The 23,080-nt window shown below is 43.9% G+C and overlaps 2 protein-coding genes across 4 annotated transcripts in view; one reads left to right on the forward strand and one right to left on the reverse strand.

The window, feature by feature from the left end:
* The window catches only part of atad2b (ATPase family AAA domain containing 2B), a 77,505-nt gene extending 68,767 nt beyond the window's left edge, over positions 1 to 8,738 (forward strand). For 2 of the 3 annotated variants that reach the window (XM_053445100.1, XM_053445101.1), the window contains one exon: positions 5,355 to 8,738. In XM_053445100.1, the coding sequence (XP_053301075.1) occupies positions 5,355 to 5,396 (42 nt within the window). In that variant the 3' untranslated portion in view covers positions 5,397 to 8,738. The remainder of the gene's footprint in view (positions 1 to 5,354) is intronic. The other variant, XR_008342177.1, reaches the window with a different exon arrangement.
* A 1,893-nt stretch (positions 8,739 to 10,631) lies between these two features.
* LOC128460258 (kelch-like protein 29) overlaps positions 10,632 to 23,080 on the reverse strand; it is a 146,652-nt gene continuing 134,203 nt past the window's right edge. The window contains exons 12-14 of the mRNA XM_053445355.1: positions 21,214 to 21,407; positions 13,423 to 13,567; positions 10,632 to 10,815 (exon numbers count right to left, since the gene is read on the reverse strand). Of these exons, the coding sequence (XP_053301330.1) occupies positions 10,632 to 10,815; positions 13,423 to 13,567; positions 21,214 to 21,407 (523 nt within the window). The remainder of the gene's footprint in view (positions 10,816 to 13,422; positions 13,568 to 21,213; positions 21,408 to 23,080) is intronic.

A 23,080-nucleotide genomic window follows, 5' to 3' on the forward strand; every position in this document is an offset into this window, starting at 1 on the left:
TAAATTGGTGTTCCCTGAGCAGAAATGTCAGCTCGTTTGGCACGTGCTTTGTTTACCTCTATTTCCAACACACATCTCGGCTCCCCAGCAGGTCATCTCCGTGTTACTCCCCGGAGAATGCGGAAAAAAATACATGCACATACATAGACATTCGCAGGAGGCTGAAGCCATTTCCACTTAATGTTGCACTCTGTTGCACTCTGTTGCAGCGCGTAATTCGCTGTAGAGCCGAGTGAAATGGAGCGTGTCCATACATTTGTCTCCTTTACTCTACCCCCGTCCTCCTCTGGGTACGGCTTGTCTCCGTCTTCTGGTGGAGCTGACCTTTCAGCAGATGGAGTGGACTGCACCCTGCTTCCAGTTAACGCCAGAGGGACCCTCTCTGCTTTGTACACAATAACAAGCCAAGCCATGCTCCCATCTACAAATTGGCGTTCCTATCACCCTTGGCTTAGTAATTCATTTTGCCTGTGTCTCAGATCGCAATTACCGACTTTGTAGGAGCCTTTGACCTTTAACCTGATTCTGTGTGATGCCAGAACTTTGTCTCACTGGCCGATTGAGCTGAACATCCAAAGAGTTGTTTATTTCTCCGCCCTATTTGTGTGTTTGCTGCTGAAGATTGCAGATAAAGATTGCAAACATACACTGGATTCCTAGATATTTAGCATCATGATGTTGATTCCTGCAGGTAGACAGTGAAATGAGTTGTCCTGACTTCATGACGTGATGACATTTGGAGAATGTGTACTCTTTAAATCATTAATGTTAAACGTCTGGCTTTGAAGACAGGTAGGGACTTCTTTTGAGACTTGCCAAGACACCGTTACAGTCAAGAGACAAGCATCATAACACAATTAGAAATTGACAGCCACCCCTGCAGAACAGAAAGCAATACAGCACCGGCTTTCATCATAGAGAATCAGTTGTCAATAGCTTGTGCGACAACACCTTCGTTCAGGCACTATACACAAGATTGTTCTCTCGTGATTGAGAAAACTCCCCCAACTTGCACTGTTGTTGTTCTTACTTTTCTAATCTACGCGAGAAGCCGGCTCTCCCCTGGGTGGCAGAGAATTTGATCTGGGCAACGAAGAAAATCAGTAACTGGTGTGGAAAGAGATAAGATGGGTTCAAAGAAAGTGGGTACGCCAAACCAATTTATAATACCTTTGTCGCAAATCGGTTGAACATCACAAGTTGATGACATCTTAACAGTGTGGTGCAAAAAATTCTGGATTTCTCTTTGATGCATTGTATTGCTCCACAGGGAAATAAAACTCCATCTGCAATTTTGCCACATTTTTACTCATTAGCTATGCAAGAGCTTCTTTACATGTATGCTGTCTTCCACATATAATAGAGAATAAATGACAGCACTACAGGGCATATTTGTTTCATGGCTCTCCATAAGGACATGGAGTAGCCAGCAAGGGGTGGTCATAGGCAGTAGGTCATTTGTGGGGATGGTCTCAATAGTCCTAATACTTGGGAGTGTTTCTCTGGCTACAAGACGGCCCCAGCCAGTGGCCGCAGGAAATTTCTTTCAATTTGGTACAAATAGTCACTCGGAGTTAATGATGAACTGATCTATAGTCTGATGGTCACAGACACGGTGACCTCACAAGCACATTGTTTGCCCTGTGAACGTGAAACTCTCTGGAAAGTATTAACTAATTGATTTTTTTAGCCAAAGGTCAGAGGTAATACAATATATCCCAGAGTGAAGTTTAGAGAGAAAGAAAACAGACATGAGTCGGTATCTGTCCTCTGTCATCCTCCCTGTGCTGCTGATGTGATTCACTGTCTGCAGGTACCTCTGGTAGAGAGGTGGGTGGCCTGTTAGTCTCAGGCAGCAGCTCAGTCTACAAGAATCTCCCAGTTTCAGGTCAAACCAAGATGATCACTTTGTCTACAGACAGACAGCTTTTGTTTTAGCTTCTTCATAACAATTCCCTGTCAGTTTAACCATCGCGCTATGGTTTAGTAAAGCATTTAGCCTGGAGACTGCAGACTGAACGGTTTTCACTGTATGTTTGATGAGAAGGAGGTTTGACAAAGTGTTTATTTGCCTTTTTTTAACTTTTTATTGCACTGACAGTTACCAGTGAAGTTGTCAATACGAGTTATCTTCACTTCAGCTGGTTTAGTGTGTCCACCACAGCCTCTCCTCTTTACTTGTTCTATGTGTGTCTGGGCAATGCACCGATGCCCGACCATGGCCTGACAGGAAGAGGTCAAACAGGGCTTTGAATTAAATACAGCAAATCATACTTTTGAATTGCAAAGGTTCCGTCCTTTAACAAAAGCCGGCCTCAAATGAAGCTAGTTTCTGCAGTCAAGGTAAATGAAGGCTCCAGTCACTCTTTTATGAACTCCAGTAATTAAGTAGCCGACGTGACTTCAGTGAATAGGCGTCTATTTGGCCGGCAGCCAGGGCTTATGGAGGTCTGTGTTTCTCTCTCCGACGGAGTATGTTAGTGAGACAGAGAGTCGGTGCTGCAGAGGCTTATTGGATCGTCGGCTGTGTTTTCAGGATGAGAAGGTGATGGCCCTTCAAGCAGATGGAGTCATGATCACAGAGAGGTGCAAAGCGTCAAGCTGGCAAAGAGCTTATTTCTCTGTTGATGTGAGTTTACAGTGAAAGAGTTAGTTAAGCAAAAATATGTTAAAAGCATGAGCTGAACCTTTTAGGGATCTTTTTTAAATAAGTGTTTGAGTGTTTTTTTTTATATAGTAAATGGTAAATTGTTCAGCGAGCTGGGAGCGACCCGCCTACTGGGTCCCTCCCAGTGCTAAGTGCCTAATGGATCTTATAAATGCAATTAAATGATCACATCAGAAACACTTGCAGCATAATGTCAGCCCTGTGACCTTTTCAAATCTATTCATAATAAACTGCAGGATATGTCGGGTATTGTTTTCACCATCCGGATTATTAATGAACAGTTGGCGCAACGCACTCGATCTCCTTTAACTCTCAGACTTTGGCACCGGTTAAACACTGTTTGGACACGAGAAGATTACAAATGGCATAATCAGGAGTTGGCTGTAGAATGGCATCGAATTCACAAGTTTACGAAAATGCGAAAGAACATGGAATTTTCCGGCCAAATTTCTGATTAGAAACTGACTGACTGGAATATGAAATGAAAAACTCCAGAAACCCACTTCTGATATGATCTTCAAGGCTACAAGGAACACTCATTAAGCTGATTATCAATTACACACACTCTCCATCATAGTTTCTGTGACTGTATTTAAGAATTGTCAACATGACAGCTCCCAAAAGTAAAGCCAAAGTGTCTTGATCACCTGCTTGCTGGCTACGGTTCAGCTCCCATACCTGTCTCGTGTTAGTGGTTGGTACATGGACCAGATTAAAAAGTCCAAGTACACATCAGAACATATTTTCAAACAAGGCTTTTGTCATTTGAGGTAGTTCGTTTCACAGTGATGTTCGTTCGGGTGTTCATCTCTCCAGTAGTAATTCAATGCAATAAAAACATCATTGGTGAAACATCAGAACAGACCAATTGAAACTGGCCCGCAATTGGTTGAGCGCAATTATCAGTTGGACCTCGCTACCGTTGCACCATCCCCTGCAGAGACTACTACATGCTGTGTATTTTGGCTTCTTTTCCAGAATGTGAGAGGAAGTGGAGACGCGTCATTCCATCTTTATATTGTCTATTGCTTTATCCAGCTGTTGAACCAAAATTATAATATATATTCAACGTTTATTATTGAAGCAGATAAGGAAAACCGGCAAATATTGACGTCTGAGAAGATGGAAGCCGTTACTTTTTTTTCTTTTGCGTTCAACAATACATTTTCTGTCAAAAATACTAAGGACTTAATTAACCAACCATCTCAGTTTCAGCAAAAACCTTTGCTGCCCTTTTCTTTCTAGGTTAAAGAAACGATTTGGGAGTTATTACAAACACTTTTAAATAGATTTACATTGTAGAAATTACAGCTATGAAAGATATTGCCTTTATCAGTATTACTTAGCTGAAAAGGCGTTTGCAATATCTGCTACTGGGTAGTAATTATGCAAATAGCTTTTAATTCTCACAAATTCTTCAATGTTGGTGTCTCTGGTGCAAACGTTTGTCTTAAAGTAAGAGTCGGTCTCTCCACTGGAAAATCTTGCCCCTCTTTTCAAAGTGTAAAACTGTTGCCTCCTGTGAAGTTGATATTCTTAAGTAGGGTTGGGTGCCGGTCACATTTTAACCTGTAATTGTCCCAGTATCTGGAATTCGGTACCGCCAACCAAATCCATCACCCTAAGTGATTGCCTACTTTTTAACCATTGTATAGCTTCTGTATGATAGTCCAGGAACTTGAAGGAAAGGTTACGGCGCCACACACACACACTGACGCCGCTGCTATCTTCTCTCACAACAGAATTTGTAAACTCAGTTAATGTATGGGGAGCTGGAGGAGATGAGGGGGGGCTCATTTTGGCTCAACTCGTTTGGCACAGTGCGCAGAGCAGATGATGGAGACACAGAGAGGAGCAGTAAAGTAACTTTTTTACCATCCAAACACATTTGAAGAGACTCAAATGATCACTGTTAGCGAACACAGTGGAGCCGTGCATGGCTCCCTGGGTGTCTGCCTTTGTAGAGCTGTTACCGGGCTGTGCGCACTCTGATGGTCCCTGGGTCTGTGCCCTGGCGCCGTTCATGGCTCCCTGGGTGTCTGCGCCATTGACTCTCCATTGTTCTGACTGTGCACTGATCAGAAATGAGCTTGGCTAGATCACATTCCAAGGATGCGTCACACCGATGCGTATACTCTCTCTTTCACTCACTCACGTAAAATGTTCTGTCGTGCTCACAGGTGCTGAAATGTGGCACTGACCGATTTATCGTAAATCGGTCGGTGCCCAGTATTACCCACGTAATCCGGTTGGTACCCTTAAAAGTAAAGAGTTCAGTACCCAGCCCTATCTTTAACTGTTGTAAATGTTGATTGGTGTCTTGGTTGTGGCGTCTGAGGCACTGACTCAGCAGTTCAGATGAGAGAACACACACACTGTAACATCTTCAAGACATTAATCATGGTCTATTGCAGCCTAACATTCATCTCTCTTCCTCCGGCTCTGTTCAGATTTAGTCAGTGTCAAACTCTGCTGTTTTCACGCTGAGAAAAATGGCTCGTCTCATTCCAGCACAGCTTTGCTTCATTTTACATCGTTTATCATGCTGAAAGCTGTTGTTTGCTGAGGGAAATTTCCAAGTAAAATTGAAGCCGTGCACAGATGCTTTATACACACATCCGACTTTTCTGTGGTGGTTGAGACTAAGCAGTGTGTGTTTGTGTGCTTCTCTCTGTCTATGATGCAGGAAATGGAGGAGGGAATCCAGCATTTTGATACATTCCTGTGACCTGGAGAAACTGTACCCGTCAGGGAGATCCTGAACAAGCCTGGGACCACAAAGACACAAACACAAGCTTGAGTGAGAGAACGTGAAGGAGTCCAGCCCTCGGCACGAAAAAACAAACACGGAAAAAATCCAGCACCCTCCTTTTGGCAAGGAGGGAGGACAAGGTTCAGGATGGAGACATTCAATGGTGCTATCGTCTCAGGAATCTGGCCAGATCCAGACCCATTCTACACAACCAAACTCCTGGAGGTGTGTCAGCCACACATCACATGCACACACACTAACGGGGACGGGCAACTCTGGTGCTACTCGGGTGCTATCCTAACTTTTATCCATGCTGCTCTTGGGATTACTTCTTAACTTGGATGACTAGCAAAACCAACAGATCGGGTGATGTCATATCACAACCTGGCCGCTTCTTTCCGGAGCAGGCCGTGCATACACTCTTGCACACACACACAGTGACGATTGGGTATGTATGCATTTCTACAAATTCACACCAGAAATGTGTACACAAAGACACACACACTTTTAGATCCTCACCAGCAGAGGTGTGAATGCAAAGTACCGCAAAACTGGGGGGCGGGGGGTGTATTTTTGCTGAGTTGCATCGTCTTTTTTTTATCTCTGCCATTTTAGTTACTTGATTAGTTGAATATCTGAGCCACCGTCGAGGACACTCAACCAGAACTGGAGTGCGAACGGAAACTCGCTGAGGTTAGCACAGTGGGACGAGGAGCGATTATCTCCTCTTCAGCAGTCAGGTGTGGAAAGCTGTTAGCCCCCCCCCTCCCCTCCTTCCCTGTGTTTTTTTGTCTTTCTCAAGAGCTGTAAAATCCACCTCACTCCACACGTTTGCTCACAGACGGCCTCTGTCCTTCACCGTCCCAGCAGATTGTTGTGTCCTAAATAGTTTGTTCGCCAGCTGCACGCCACCCTCCCTCCCTCCCTCCCTTTGTTCCACAGTATGAATGTTTTCCGCTCCCACTCAAGCTTTTGCCCACCAGTGGAAGATTTCTATCGACACCCCCGGCTGAGTTACTGGAAGCAGTATAAATTGGAACGCGTCTGTAGTTTTGCACTGCCTAGCGTGTGCCTTATTTGAAACCTCATGAAACTCTGAAATATTTCGCAAGATGTTTTTTTTTGGTATTATTAACTTAAGTCTCGTGACAATGAACCCAAGTTGGGGTGGTTCTTAATCATTGAGGTCATAGTGACCTTGAAGCAAAAAAGTTGTATATATCTCGGTGCCATTAGGTTGATTAACGTCATATCTAGGTTTTTACATCTCTGCTCAGTTCTAATGTCAAAATGGGCCAACAAAATTTTTTGAAAGCAGAAAAAACAATATATTAACGTTTGTGTAGTTACGGAGTTTATATGTAGTCACCTTGTACCACAAAGCAGTCCACATACAAGATAAATAATAACAATAATAAGGGTGTGAGTCACATGAACGCTCGTGCCAAGCGTTGTCCCACTCCCTCAGAAAAGGTGCTGAAACCAACAGCGCCCGTTCACAGGAATCCTGATGAAAACTGATGTATTACGGTGTATATTTGATCACTGTTTTTTTTAACTTTTTTATAAGATGCTTTGCTTGAGTTTATTTTTTATTATTTTTGCATGTGTTGTGATTCCATATTGAACAAGGCCATTCTAGGCAGAGCCCATCACTAAGTTGTACAAAGCATTACATGATTTCATTTGATTTTCTTCTTTCACACGTGTATGTTCGGACTTCACAGATTCATTTTTCTTTTTTCTCAACACCAGACGAGAGAAGCTGGATTCTCATTTGTGGCCCACACAGTACATTTTCTGTCTGCAGTGAGTGAAGGTGTTTACTGGATTTTCTCAAGCCACATTTGATCTTGGGGGAGAGATGCCGTGTTCTGAGCAGGTGCAGTCTGACGGAGGCCCTCTCCTTTTCTCTCTGAGCGCTCCCCCCCCACCAATCCTTAAACTCCTCCCGGTGAAACTCTGACCCCGGCTCACCTCGGCCTTTCTCTCTAATTCTGGGTGACACAAAAAGACGCAAACTGGCAACGACAGGTTAGCACTTGGACTACTGCAGAGAAGAATAAAACCAACGCTACCTCAGCTTAATTTATTTTTAAAAAAAAACTGTTTACTGGGTACATAAACAGTATTTTTCTTTTTCTCACACCTCCCCTAAAAATACTGTTACAACATCCACAGTACCATCCTCTGTACCAGATCAGTGCAGCCAAGGCTGCTGCAGTAATCCAACAGTTGTTTATATCTCTCTGAGTGTTATGTACGTTTGCAATTGAGCCAGATGACGACCACATACATTTTAAGGAAACTTCGATAACAGTTTTTTTTTTTTTTTTTTAATGCTTAAGATTCAGGTTGTCTTATTTTCTACTGTACATTGGCACTGAGGAGGCGTCCTACATCTGCCCGTCTTTCCCTTCATCACCCCGAATCCACAGAGGACTCTTTTTTTTTTTGCCTCTTTACACAAGATCATCTTTCCCCCCCAAAAAAGGTTCATCTCATCCATTGTTATTATTTATTATTAAACATGTTCTTCATCTTAAATTCAGTCAACTTTTTGTACGTCTGAAGTTTAAAGAGTGGGGAAGCAACACACGTCCGTTTTTACAACAACTTTGCTGAATCGCTCAGCGTTTGTGTAGCAGGTTATTTTTTGGGGGGGGGGTTGGCATGTACGGGGGAATAAAGGGTTTACAGGTCTCTCAGGTTTAACACGCGACAACATACCCGTTCGACTTTTTCTATTTATTTCATTATTCTGGTGTTTTCTTCGTTTTGAAGTGGTTACGGATTGTGGCATACTGGAAGTGACGATTATTAGGATGGAACAGGATATTTAAAAAAACGTAGTGTCTTTGAATAAAACCCTAGGAAGAGAAACAGGACCAGACAAACTTTTGTATTCTTGTTCACTTTCTGCCAAGAGAATAACTTTTTATGGATTTAAAAACACATTGGGAAATAATATATGGGTAGTTTTAAATGTCATACATTGTGATCTTCCTTTCTTGTTATAAATAGTAGCCAGTTTGGACTAACAACCAATTTTTGTCTGGTAGTTGAGACTACTTAGTCCAGTATGCAGAAGGAGAAAGGGTTTGTTCTATCCCCAATGATTTTGTTCTTCCCAATTTTTTTCAAAGTTAATTTAGTCGAGACTTTTCATAGCTTTGTCAATTCTTTTCTTTTGTGTATTTAACACACCTGTTCTCAATTGTTACTTTAGTGTAAGTTATATTTGGAAATGAAACATTTACTGTATTTCTCAAATAAACTGCTGTGATAAACTTGAATAAAAAGGTGCAAACTGTACAATTTGAAGTGTTGTTCTTTCGTTAGGTAAAGTTGGAAAAATTAGAAATCCCGAAAAAAGAAAGCTGTGAAAAGGAAGATTGGATGAAGGTTTTCAGGATTGCTTTAGTATTGTATTCAAATAAGAAAATCACGCTTCTGGTTTACAGGCAGCAAGCTAGTATATTTTATATTATATATGTATGTATATGTGAGTATAAGGCTTATCAGAAATCACTCTTTAATAATAATTATAATACTCTCTGGTAATTATGTTACCCTCACTTTGTGGTGATTGTTCATTTAAAACCTGACTTATCTGATTCAAGAAGAGTGATTCCCATGGTGGCCGAGATGTAAGCGGAAAACAAAATGAAAAACACAACTACACAACCGAAATAGCCTCAACACAACCACAACTTTGACAATTGTGGTTGTGCAGGATCACTGCACTCAAGTCATGGATGTACGGAACAGGTGAGTCATCTCATGACAGCTCACTTGACCACAGAAAGTATCTGTGTTCGTTTCGTCGTCAACATTCGTTGCGCTCACTTCCGTTGTGGTCGTGTGGCTTTTTGTAGTTGTGTCGCAGCTTTTGCCTTTGTGTTTACCTTTAAGTTGCGTGTGTGAGACTTCTCGCCCTACTTACATCTTCCTTGGGAAAGCTGAAAATACCTCTAGAATCACAGATGCCAAAAAAAACAGACTTGACGACATGTGTTTCTTGTTCTGGTATATGTATTAGGTTTCAATAATAACAATTGTTAATTTCCTCTTTTTGGGTACAGATTTACAGACATACCGTTTGATTTCAACCTATCCGTTTTTTTTTTTTCTAAAAACATTTATACAGAATTGCCTTCAGGTTTTTAAAATATACATATTTCCTTCTTGTATTTACAGAATACCAACATCTTTTGTAGGTTGCAATGAAACATTGTACAAATCAAAAAGAAGGTGGGAGGAGCTACTGGTGAAAGAAATTAACATGGATCAGTTGAATGAAAACAGTTACAGGTGATTATTGTGCTTTTATCCGGAGGAACGGCCCCAATTCTAACATCTCATCAGAAGTCAGTGAAAGGGAGAATTCCCTCTATTTCTCTGAATCTGTGTTTTTCCCAGAGAGCATGAGTGAAAATCAAGTGGAAAAACAGGCCACTCAGATGATACCTCAATCAGGTTGCAACTACTGAAGAAAAATACAGATTTTCTCTTTTTGACACTACCTGACCCAGATTTTATGGATGTTTTTTCCTATGTTTAGCAAGTCATTAAAAGAACTGGGTTACGTGAAGTTCATATCGTTTTTCTAAATGACCTTGAACTCAAGCTGGCTGCAGGAATTTCACTTTCACAAGAGGAACCGAGTCCTTTCCTTCACTTCTCCTCTTTTCCTCTATTTTCACTACTGAAATAAATCTTCACACACCACAAACAAAACTCTGCGCTCTAATGAAAGACTAAAAAGCCTGAACATAATTTACTCAATCGGACAAGAATCTGGATCTGTGAAGGCTTCCCCTGCGCAGACTCAGTTTGTTTAAGTAACCGGGAGTTGGTGAGTTCACAGAGATCTGGATAAGACAGAACTCAAAATCGAATAACAAAGCTTGTAAATTACTAAGACGGCCCCTGTGCCTGTTGGATGAGAAGATGAACTACTACCATGACACGTACAGTACTGGAAGTTAGGCATCACCACCTGGCATGGCCGAGTAGTTGAACATGAGTACATTCTGCACAGGGCCTTTTGGGGGGTGGGGTGGCGTGGGTGGGGGGGGTGGATGGATGCTGGCGTCAAGTCCGGAGGCCGCAGACCAACCGGCCCCAAGCTGCCGTCGCGCATCGTCCCACGAGCGGCGCTCGGCTGGTGTTCGGCATCGACCCAGTGGGATTGGACACGAGCGACCCTCAGCCGCTCTGGATGTACTTCTTGATGACCACGCAGCCGTGTCTGAAGAGCGGGCAGGGCAGCGACTGCAGGAGCGACCAGGAGTTGGTGCACGAGTCGAAGGTTTCCATGTTGCCGAGGGCCGGCCCCTCGCTGCTCACGATGCCTCCTGTGGCGTAGATCTTCCCATCCAGGATCACGGCGCTGTGAAAAGACACACACGTTGGTTTTGTTCAGTTTTCTTCCTTTGTAAAGGTTTGAATTCAAAACGGAACAGATGATTGTTTTTTTGTAGTAAAAGTGTGTGTCTACTGTGGAGTGTTGGATGAGACAGCTAATGGATAGATTGTGTCTCTCCATTAGATACATATAAGGACAGTCCACAGCCTCTTAGCTCAGCAGCCCATCATCACCTCTGCCAAGGAGGTTATGTTTCCACCCGTTTGTTTATTGGCTGATTTGTCAAAAACAACAACACAGATTCCCATGAAACATGGTGGAACGATGGGACATTGGCCCAAGAGGAGTCCATTAAATGTAGGTGTGGATCTGGATAAAGGGGCTGATAAAGGATTTTATATCACTTTTTGTCAACATTGCAGGATGGGACCATTTTCAACAGTTATTCATAGATCTTCATTAAAAAAAGAGACTCTTATTTTTGACTGTGTGCAATTTGGTTCAGATTCAAATAGAACGTTTAATGTTATGTGTTTAAATCCCTAAACAAGATTCAGGTTTGAAAACAACAAATTGTCATTTAACAAGGGACTATGTTCTAGGATCTTTGACCATGAACGATAACTTCTTTGAGTCTCTGATGGTTGCTAAGCAACTGCTTAGAGCAATTGTTGTTTACACTGACGTTTAAAAATAAACTCTACAAACTATTATATCACAAGTTAATTAATGTGGTTTTGAGGAGCTGGCGGATGGATTTGGTTATTGGATCAAGTCTGGCTAGCAGTTTCCCCCTCTTTCCAGTTTTTGTGCTAAGCTAACACACATTTTGTCACAAATAACGATGAGAGGAACTCGGTGTCAGGTAGACCGGTGTGTCGGTGAGGATACGCAGGTGAGGCTTTGATATGAAATAGCGACAGTGTGAGTCACAGCAGCAGGGATGTTACTCCTGTTGTTGATCGTGACCAGACAACAAAGCCAGACAGAAGACAGCGTCTCTAAAAGAAACACGCTGATTGTCACGCTGGGGGCCACGTCAGGAGTTTGTTTGACATCAATCTCGACATGCCCAACAAGGCTACTTTGTACGCCCGGGTAAAAAAACAACAACACACACACACACACATTACATTCCCTCTTGAGGGCAAAGGAGAAAAATAATGAAAAAGCAAATGTCTGTACAAATGTGCTCATTTGATATGAGACACAGAAACAAGAGTTTGTGTGCAGAGAGGATTAAAACTTGGGCTGTAAGCTGATTAGGGCTTTGTGCTCCTATTGGGGTTTGTAACGATCTGCATTTACATAAGGTGCACACACAAGAGAGAGAGAGAGAGCGAGGGCAAAAAAACACACGCAGTCCTATTGCAGAAAACACTGCTGGGACTAAAAAAGATTATTACATAAAGCCTAAATCTACTCAGGGAGAAAGCGCAGCTGATCCAGAATGGAGAGAGCACAGGGGCAAAGCCTGGAGCTGCTCTCCTCGATAAACAGAGGGGAGGGGAGGGCCTGCAGGGAGGGGAGGGCCTGCAGGGAGGTGCAGGCCTGCAGGGGAGGTGCTTGGACGCAGCGAGGGGAGAATATCAGCTCTCCTGCACGATGTCCTGCGAGACTCCAGCCTCGGTGTTGGAGCTTGCAATGCAGATAGTGCAGTTTTCATAGCAGCTCTCTTTTCAGCGTGTTTGTTGACCCCCCCCACATCTCTTCCTCTGTTGTGTCAGACTTAGTTAAATGTAGCAGAACAGCTGCCTGGCGTGGTCGGCTGCAGCTTATCAATAACTCTGACAACGTGATTTATGATATGCATTGGGCACATAAGATCACCGGCTGTAATTGCTTCCCGGCTGCATCTCAGACTTCTCTCTTTCTCCTCCTTTTTCTCTCCTCCCTTCTTTTCTTTGCCTCTGCAGAAAAAAAAAGCGCCTGGAATGTAGAAAACTGGGTTCATTATCCAGCGGGCGGCACAGCTCAGTGGCTCGAGCTGACAGGGATGTTAGAACACCATCCCATTGTTGTTAATTTTCATTTATCTGCCCTTATCAGCCATTAGGTGTCCACAAATTCTATTAGAGCTTCAGATGCATTCTGCAGTTCCCTGCTCTTTTGAGAACACAAGCACTTTACCCACCTAACTGCAGGCAAATACATAAAAAATGTAACTCAGGGTAAAACAGGGAAATTAAAAGGGAAAGTCAATTAAATCTTTTTGATCAGATGCATCTTGTCTCTCACAGCCATGCAAATTGAAAAAAATCAAATTCAAGCCCATGAATAAGAAAGCAATTTTTGTACCGAGGGAGAAATTTCAAAAACGAAACTGCGTCATGTTCAAATAATTGTCAGACGCACAACTGGATTTGTAACAACTTTAATTAGCCGGCCTGAAAATTGTCTCCCTGTGCAGCCGTTAGCCCCGTGTGGTAGCACGACAACTGACTGATCAGTGTGCGTTTTATCTTTTAAAAGCTTCTGCCATAAAATCATTTCCGTGTTTTTTAAGCTTCGCACAAGACAGACCTGGAATTTGATATTAAGAAAAGAAAATAAAAAAAAATATTTTCTTTAAAAAAATCCACTCTGGGGATTTAACTTACACCTGGCGCTGCTGCTTTAATAATCTCTTACCTGCAGAACTGCCGAGAGTGATTCATGTTGGGACCAGCCTTGATGTTGCCTTTGTCTGGGTCATAGATAGTGGTAGCTCGAGCATAGGCTCCTCCCAGGATGAATATAAAGCCATTTAAGCTCACTGCAGGGGCGTATTTGTTATCTAGAGATACGAGAGGAAGACAGAAAGAGAGAGGGGGGGGGAGGAGAGGAGAGGAGAGGAGAGCTTTTTGTTAAAACACAACCATTGTTTGCACATCGTTCTCTCACACAGCAGAAAAAATTCCATTCAGTGTAATGGTCTCAATTTATTTTCCTCCCCCTATTCGTCTGCCCGCAGGTTCCCCCCCGGCCGCATGCAAAAAATCTTCATCAACATTCTCCTTATCACTTTACAGATGTGCCATTCACGAGATTGCTTGGCGAGAGGGAAAACGGAATAGATGGTGAAACCGGTAAAAAAGCACAGTTCATAAATCACCGCGGCTTTATTGGGTTCTGCTCCTGGATGTGTTTGGGCTGGGCGGCAATATAAGAGTTACCTAAGTCCCAATGATTCACAATTGCATTACAACCTCTGGCACCTCCATAGATTCCCTGGGGGGGGGGGGGAATGGGCGAAATAAATAAAGGAGGAAAACACTGCACGTATATATTGCAAATACATGAGTGAACAGGTGGCCTGCTGCATACTGTGCATACTGTATAATTCAATCTGATACAGTGCATCGTGCTGAGGCGTTGAAGGAGCACCGCGGAAGAATTATAGATGATGGGGAACAAACTGAACCAGTGGTTTGTGTGGAGCGATGCCACTGGAAACCCGCAGCTCGCGAGCAGCAGCCGTGCTCTGCAGGAAGAGGACGTGCATCTCAAACTCGGAGGGATTTCTCTCGGGCAGACTGCAGCTGGCCAATTTACACCCGCGCATGAATAATGCACCTTCACTTGGCATCGAGCTGCCGTCTGTTTTCTGCCACAGCCGGCGGACATCCCTCATCGGAGACGGGCGACCGGAGGGGTGAAGTCCGATGCCCTGGTAATGATGACACCAGCCCACAAACACTCCTCTAGAGTAGTGAACCGCCTCAACCCTTTTCCAGGCCTCCACCCCAGCTGCTGAGAGGAGTCGCTGCCATGCTAGTAGCTCTAGCATCAGCGTGCTAACATGCTTCCGATGGCAATGCTAGCATACCGACGTTAAGCTTTATGTTAACCCTTAAGTTTGTTGTGTTAAAATGCAAACACTTGCTAACTAGCATCAAGACGGACAACATGACTATTCCCCAAAAGTGAAGTCAAAGCCTCTCAACCGCCCCCTGGTGGCTGGCTGCAGTATAGGTTATAACGGCACGTCAGGTCAAAGTTTCTAGATGGTTCTCATCAAACTGATGCATGTTCAAGTCTTCATTTATCTGGTTATGTTAATTTATTTGTTAATAGGTGCTGAGCTATTTTAGTTTACACTAAAGTGGTGGACCAACCAACTCAGTTTGCTGACTTCACTTGATTGTTCCACTGAGATCTAATGGTCACTTCCATCGGATGCATCAGTTTAAATTTCTTCTCTTCAACTGGTCGTCGCAATCTGCCTGACGTGTTTATTTTCCCATCTTCATCCCATTGATATGCCGCTGCCAGTCTTTCTGTGTGTTTGTGTGTGTGTGTGTGTGTGTGTGTGTGTGTGTGTGTGTCTGTCTGTCAGTCAGTGAAAGCTCGTGTACAGGGTGTTTTGTGTTAGGTCCCATAAACACAGAACACTCATTTCTCTCTGCTCGGCACCTGAGGCAGAATAATAACACAATCCTCTCAAAGGATTCTTTCTTTTTTCCCCCCCAAAAGAAACTAACCATCTTTTCATACCTCCCTCCCTCCCTCTCTCCCTCTCCCTCCCTCCCTCACGTGGACTAACAGGGCTTGGAGGAGCACCAGGCAGGTAAATCTCATTCTCAACCAGCGAGCCTCGGAGGCCTGCTGTCGGGGTTCGAGATCTCTCCACCACTTGGCCTTCGCTCTTGTCCCCCGGCCGCCGATGCAGAAAACGAACCGTTTCTGCTGCAACAACACGCAGCAGAGAGCGTTCACGTATCGTCTGCATCAGCTGAAAACTTTCTAATTCTAACACAAACCCTCGCAAATCCATCCTGGATGGCTTCGCTGCTCTGAGGTCAGAAAACTCATGCAAGTAACTGAGAACACTCTGCATAAGAATAACTGAGGGGAAGGAGAGGAAAAGAAAGATGGAAAACAAAACAAGGTTTCTAACAGGGGTAGAAATACAACTGCGCCTGCAGGGCAACACAAGTTAACACAGCCTCTCACACCCTGATAAAACAGCTTAGTCACCCAGTCTGCGGCCCCTCAGGCTGAGGTCAAGGACGAGCAAACCAGTGAAAACACACACACACACACACACGCTTACACACAACCATGATGAAATTTGTGGTCTCTGTTTAAACAAACACTTTGTTGTTCACCTCACATCCTTCCCTATCTGATTCCTGCATCATAGCAGTAGATATCTGATGCTGTAAAACCCGGAGCACACAACCGCAGTCACACACACACACACCCCCACACCCACACACACACACACACACACACACACACACACACACACACACACACAAAAACACATCACAGGCAACTCCCATCAAACCAATACTGTGCAGATCTAGATAAGACTGCTCTCTCTGATACAGACTCCCAAACAGCGGGCGTTGTCGCTGAGCCGCGGCACAACATCGACACAGTAACGTGCAGTCACACCTGGAGCAGGACCAAGACATCTAACAAGACGTCCTCCTCCAAAGAGAAAGTAAAGATGGGGGAAAAGGTGGAGGCTGTCCTCTCGGGCGTCCCTCGTCCCAGCAGAGAGCGTGAGGGAGGAGGAGAAATAGGACAAAGAACCTTCACTTCTCGCTGCCAGAAGCTTAGATGAGATAACAACAAGGTAATTGGGGCAGCGACAACTTACTATTATTTTTTTTCAATTTCACACAATGTCCTTTTATGTTGTGTGAGGAGAATAAGAGACGGGGCCAAAAGAGCAGGAAGACGATGATGTGTTCTATTCGCTATGCGAGAGAACGAATGTGGGAACGGGGGCAAGGTCCAATTAGGTAGCTATAGAAACATCTTGTCCACCTCTCCTGCTCTGTCCTCTTCTCTTCCTCCATTAGCACCCCCTCAATTGCTCTTCCCCATTTGGCTGCGACGTCATGGGCGCCGGTAATTGCTCGCCAGTCAATTTCCCGATGGAGCAATCTGGACGTGGCGTTTCGACTCTCCTGTCCCCCGGGCCGACAAGTCAATGGAGGGCCTGTGTCACCTGGTGAAGCATGCTGGGTGAGAACTGGGGGGGGGGGGGGGAGATGGTCTGCCAGAGTTTGTGTGTGTGTGAGTGTGTGTGAGAGAGACAGAGAGGATGTGTGAAAATGTATAATTGTAAACGGCTTTGTTTGAGCCACTTCACCTAAATTAAGAAAAGAAAAGAATTCTCCGTTTATTGTTTTTTAGTGACACTTGTACTTTCTAAGCGAGCCAATCATGACATTTCTTTTTAGCATCACATCACTAATTAAAACTCAAGCTACAGGAATAATACACCCTTGAACAAACCTACCAACCAAAAAAACACAGAAACCATCTTTCAGAAAAAAGGTATTTGACGTGTACTTCAACTTTTTAGTTTGGACCATGTCCCTGTCACTAACATGGAGGAGGCAGGGTGTACAAACTATACTGCAGCCAACCACCAGGGGGCAACCAATACACTTTAGCTCCACTATTGAAGAGCCACCACTAGCCCATTTTTAAAAACAGTATCCAACGTATACATAATAAGAACACTAACTTGTTTGTGTTAAAGCTTAGCATGATTGGTATTTTATGGGAGCTGGTTATCGAGATATGTTTGGATGAAGGTGGACCAACATTTCCATCCCATATATATATATATATATATATATATATATAAATGTGTGTGTCTGTGCTTGTGTAAAAAAGAGATAAAGAGATTAAATTATTTCTAATTTCGATCAAATGAGATACGTGTTCAAGGATTTTAATACAAATCCAGTGAAACATTTTTCGAGGGGAATGTTTTTTGGAAGGCCTGTCAAAGTCCTATTTGCCTAATCCATGTTGCAGTGCCAACAGAGATGCTAAATTAAAGAGGTCTACAGCTTCTTCTCCATAGCAAGGACATTTTTCCAGAGATGTGTCAGGCTGACTCTTTTCTAATGTCATGGTACAAACAAAATTCCTTTCACCTCCATTGTTGTGGGGCGGAGGCAGAAAACCCAGAGACAAATATCTGGAAACCTTGGCATTTCCGTAATTTGAGTGAGCTGCAGTGAGTTGACCTTCTGAGAGAAGCAATGAGGCTTCATAAATAGTTTCCTGCACGTGCGGGTCCTCGATTACGCTCCATGTTCCAGCACATACGGCGCTCACTAGGCAGGTGGAAGACAAAGGACGGTATAGATGAACAAAGCCGCTGAGAAGCCGCGCTCCTCGATAGACTTCTTGACTATTTTCGGCACGAGTAATCATATTTTCCACTCTGCGAGGGAGAGGAGGTCGGTCCTGATATGTGTTTGTGAAACCCATTTGCAGTCCAGGCGGGAGATGGTCCAAGCAGTCGGATATCACACGTACTCGCACACACACAGACGTACACACAGCTGTATTTGTGTCAGTCGATAAGACAGCACTGAGAGACAGAGGGGCGAGGTGTGTGTGTGGGGGGGGGCGGGGGAAGTGAGACAGAGAGAGAGGGCGAGAGAGGGGACAGGGTGAGAGAAAGAGAGAGAGATGAACGGGGAGATTAGAGAGGGAGAGTGATGGAGGGAGGCAGAGGGTTGATCGAGAAGTGCTCCCCACCCGCTCACTAAAATCATCGCCGGCCCAATTTCGCAGGAAGCACTAAACCCGTCCATTATCTCCTGGCTCGTTGGCTGTCAGATGCAGGCTCATCTACAACCTGACGGATGACGGTGTGTCAGTCTGCATCTGTCACGCACACACACACACACATATATATATATATATATATATATATATAAAAGACAAACACAATGCGTGCGCACACACGTGGAGTAACCTCCTGGCTCGTTACATAATTCATGTGCTGTGTACCTGTGCCCCCGGGGGATGTATGGTTGATATGAGGTAAGCAGAGGCGTGTGTGCGTGTGTGCGTGTGTGTGTGTACGCGTGTGCGTGTGTGTGTGGTTGTGTGTGTTTGTCTCCCTCTCATTTCTCCTCAGCCAGCTGCTCTGCCAGCCCTTTAATACCATTCAGCTCTCACCCCAAACACCCGCGTTACATAATCATCATTTCGCTCATAGTAGTGTGTGTCTGTAAAAGGCCACTAATAACAGAGAGCTGGTTTCTGGGCCACGGCGCTGCAGGAAGTGCCTCCGTGCCGGCGCTTTAATGACACGAGAACGACTTTGTGTCAGGAAACATTCGAAGTGAAATTCATTTGTGACCCGGTGTCTTCTCGACACTAATGCCTCTCTTCTTCTGTGAGCGGCATTCAGGCAGCTCTCCTCCCCGTGAGTCCATCATGTGTCAACATCCTCAATGGGGTAATCCAGTTTCAAATAAACAATTTATATTTGCGTAGAAAATTCATCTAAAAGAAAGTAAATATATATATTTTTTTATCCTGCTTTGAAAATATGATTTCTGTTGCAGAATTAAAGGTCTATTTCAAAATCATTGGAACTTTGTTTATATGCTTTTTTGTAGATGAGAAGATCGATACCACTCAAGATTAATCCAACATTAAACAGTAAATTATTGATTTTACATATTTGTTTGTGTGCAAGTTAAACAAACAAGATAGAGCACGTTTTTATAACATTTTATAACTGGAGCCAGGAAGAGAGACGGCAGCTGTGTCCCAATTCAGGGGACGTCTCCTTCCCCCACAAACACCTCCTCGTTGAGCTGCTGTGAGACAATCCGTCTTCTAATGCTGACTCCAGATACCCCTGACTTTAGACCCAGCATCTCACGTGTACTTGCATCACTGAACAGGCTTGAATCTGAGTTTTTAAAGTACTAAAGGATCTGGCCCCGTGAAAACCTCTCTGAGCTCCTCTCCCCCCTTTCCACTCAACCTTTGAACAGTCTCTTCAACATATGAGTGCTCTCTTTGTGCCGCCATGTTTAAGACTAAAATCAAGACCCCTTGTGTTCTTGCAGGCGTTTGAGTGTCATTAAGTGGTTTTTATTCACAAAATAGCTTTTTTATTTGATCAAATTGTATTCCTTCTCTTTCAGCACTTTGGTCAACTTGGTTTGTTTATAAATTTGCTTAACAAGTGGGTTTAAAAGTGAGCAAAACCTTACATTTAACAGACAGATATGAGAATGTTTCATGTTTAATTCTTCAAAATAAGGACGAATTAATGCATTTTTCCCCAAAAGGTCAAACCCTCCTTTAGAGCAATTTATTTTGTGGCTCGAATTGAAACCTCACATACCTGTTTGTGTGTCTAATACGTTTTTCAGACCCGAATGTTAAACGAGAAGTAGCAGGATATGTGTAAAAAAATCCCCACTCATCGTCCCTGTGCTGCATCTCACAAGGACATATTTCCGGATCTTTCCACAGCAAACACAGCTGCTCACTGAGTGTTTTTCCTGCTACCTTGAGTTATGGCAGCTTGGTTAAAGGGTTCCCTTCTGGTGCAGCGTCCTTCACGGGCCCCCGGTGGCCTCGACTGGAATGTGGCTGCAAGTTTGTGCGTTGAATAACATCAGAACAGTTTGTCCACTAATTTCCCATATGAAGATCACAGCGCCTCAGTTACATTCATAACAACAGGACAATGTTCGGAACATTCAGGTATTAATTCCGTCCGTTTTTCCAATTTGACATCTTCGTCTGTGTTGTCTTGTATTATTCATCTTTCTGTTATTTTGGTGTTTTTCTTTCCAGATTGTTGGGGGTCGGTCATCAACTCATCCACTCGCTCACTTTGAATTTTCTGATGATTCCCTGCTGTATTCTCACATGGGCTCACTCGTGGACTTTTTCCAGACCATTTTAGAACGTTTGTGTTCTCCCATAATTCAGTGCATGTACTGAAAGCAGCGTTAAAGACACTGTGAGGGTTTTTCCAGTGCATGAAGTGCAGAGGCAATATGAATCACTTAGTATAGATACTGAGACATTCATCTACTGTGTGACAATAAGTTGCCTTCAAATGGCAATCAGCAGTTAATGGTTTCAACCAGAGGAGTCAAGTACATGAGATGATGTTTAAGTGGGTAGAGTTGACACAACCCTGTTGCTAGGGAACCGGCAAACCATGATGGAGGCTCAACGACAACTTGTTGTTCTCTAAAGACATAAAGATGTCAGCGACCACATGATAAAGGAATGCATGTCAATGAGTGGTTAGAGTAATATGTAACTTTTCTAATTCGGCTGTAACATCGTTTTTTAAAAACAAGCGTCAACGTTCCTGTTTTTTAGAGGAGAGCAAATTAAGTAGCAGGAGGATTGTTTGCTCTCAAATGGAAAATGTGAAGTCATAATGAGGGAAAAATAAACCAAACCAAACAATTGGGATTATCGAACCACAATCTCATACACAGCACTTTAAAAAGGAAACAAAAGCTTTGTGAGGAAACAAAAAGTGACGGCAACAATGGCAACACATCCCCCCCCCCCCCCCCCCCCCCGAGGACATAACTTGTCTTCACTTTGTGCCGAAGCTTGCGTGTGAATGAAAGCTCTTGTAAATGTGCGACAAAAACAGCGGGCGCCGCTGCCCCCCCCTCTTACCGATCATGGGCGATTCGATGAAACTCCAGGTGTTGCTCTGCGGCACGTAGGACTGGAGGACACCGGCCGAGCGTCCGGCCTCGTTCACGCCGCCAAACACGTACACCTTCCCTCCGCACACGGTGGCCGCCGCAGAGTGGACCGGCTTCGGGAGCGGAGACACAGTTTCCCATTGGTTGGTGATGGTGTCGTATCTAGAGAGAAGAGAAATAAGAATGAATTGTTTTTGATATTTTGAGTTTTTGTACACAATTAGAGTAACTTTCATCTTAAAAAGTTATGACAGTCTCCACTGGTCAAAAAAAAACAACATAACATCTGGCTTTTTCATATTACATAACATTTCATTAGGGTTAGGGGTTAGGGTTTAGGGTTTAGGGTTTAGGGGTGACACTTTTATATAGACGCGACTTACAATAAGTGCACTCAACCATGAGGGTACAAACCCAGACCAACAAGAATCAAGCAAGTACAATTTTCTTCAAGAAAGCCAAACTACAAAGTGCTATATGTAAGTGCTCCTAAATATAGTGTTTTTTTTTTTTTTTATCCAAGATATAGTGGGCTTTTGTCTGCAATAGGAATGAATACATTTGGCATTCACTCCCAGGTCACAAGGACTCTGTGGTAGAGCCAGGTTTTTATCGGCTCTGGCTCCGATCTGCGAAGATGAAAACGTGACCCCCTTATGAGAGATCTTTATTTTTGCAGTGTAAACGTTGATGCTGCACTTTTTTTTTTAATGCGCCGTTATCATTCGCAATGAACTTCCGGGCGTTGCCTTGTAAATAGCAATGACATTTGTCCTTGACAACGCGCAACGTCAATTTTTTCTTTGTGTGGAGCAAAATGCAACAATGGCAAGACAGCGAGTTGGGAGAGCTTCACAGTGTCCTAGACGTTTGTGACGATGGACCTGACTTACAACACAGAAAGCCAAACTCCTATACCGGCAATGTGAAAGTAGTCAAGCTGCTTTTTGTGGGTTTGAAAAACAGCCCAGGTCTACCTCCCAGGTTTGGTGTAAAAGAGGAAGAAAACATCTTAAATCGTGATAAATGAGATAAGATCCGCATCGAGGTTCGTACTTGACTGATATAATGACCCCACTTACGTGAAAAAAGATCCACATGAGGAGTTTGTAAATGATTCTGCTACAATGCCGTCTCATTTATACACACCCGCACACCAACAGTGTACAGAAAAATTCTGATTTTTTTGTTCCCACTGGTCTGAATTCGCAGAGAAATGCTGGTTTTAGCTTCAGGCCTGACAGATGTAATTAGTAGAATGCCTACACCACCAGGGAAGATGAAAAAGACCGACCATTACATACAATGACAGCAATTAAAGCAATTACCCAAAGCAACATATGTTGGGAGCTGCAAGCCATTACTCTCTAGAGCTGGGTTGTGTGTCAATGCCGAGCTCCGGACCTTCCTCGGTGAGCCCCCCCCCCCCCCCCCACCCTTTGGCAGAGACTTCAACGCTGCGCCGGAAAACCCAACCGACCCGAACCGGCACAAACAGACAGATGAAAGCGCCCCGACACAATGGGCTGCATGACAAGAAGTTGCTCGATCGCAGGGCCGTGCCCTTGTCAGAAGTGGAGGGTGTGGGTGTGCTTATGTGTTTATTTCTCGCATTTGCATTTGCATTTGCGAGTGTTCAGACATGTGTTTGTGTGTGTTTCTTTTGCCCTGTGGCTCCATTAGCGCTGTGTGTTAGCGACGCAATCCTGTGTCCACGGGCCACTGATCAAAGCAGCCACGCCGACAGCCTTCCAGCTGGAGTGGGCTTCATTAAAGAGCCGCAAATGGATCCAGGATCTGTGATTACAACACACACATCCATTCAGACAACAGCA

The sequence above is a fragment of the Pleuronectes platessa genome, chromosome 17 (genome assembly GCF_947347685.1).
Source record: "Pleuronectes platessa chromosome 17, fPlePla1.1, whole genome shotgun sequence".
Taxonomy (NCBI): domain Eukaryota; kingdom Metazoa; phylum Chordata; class Actinopteri; order Pleuronectiformes; family Pleuronectidae; genus Pleuronectes; species Pleuronectes platessa.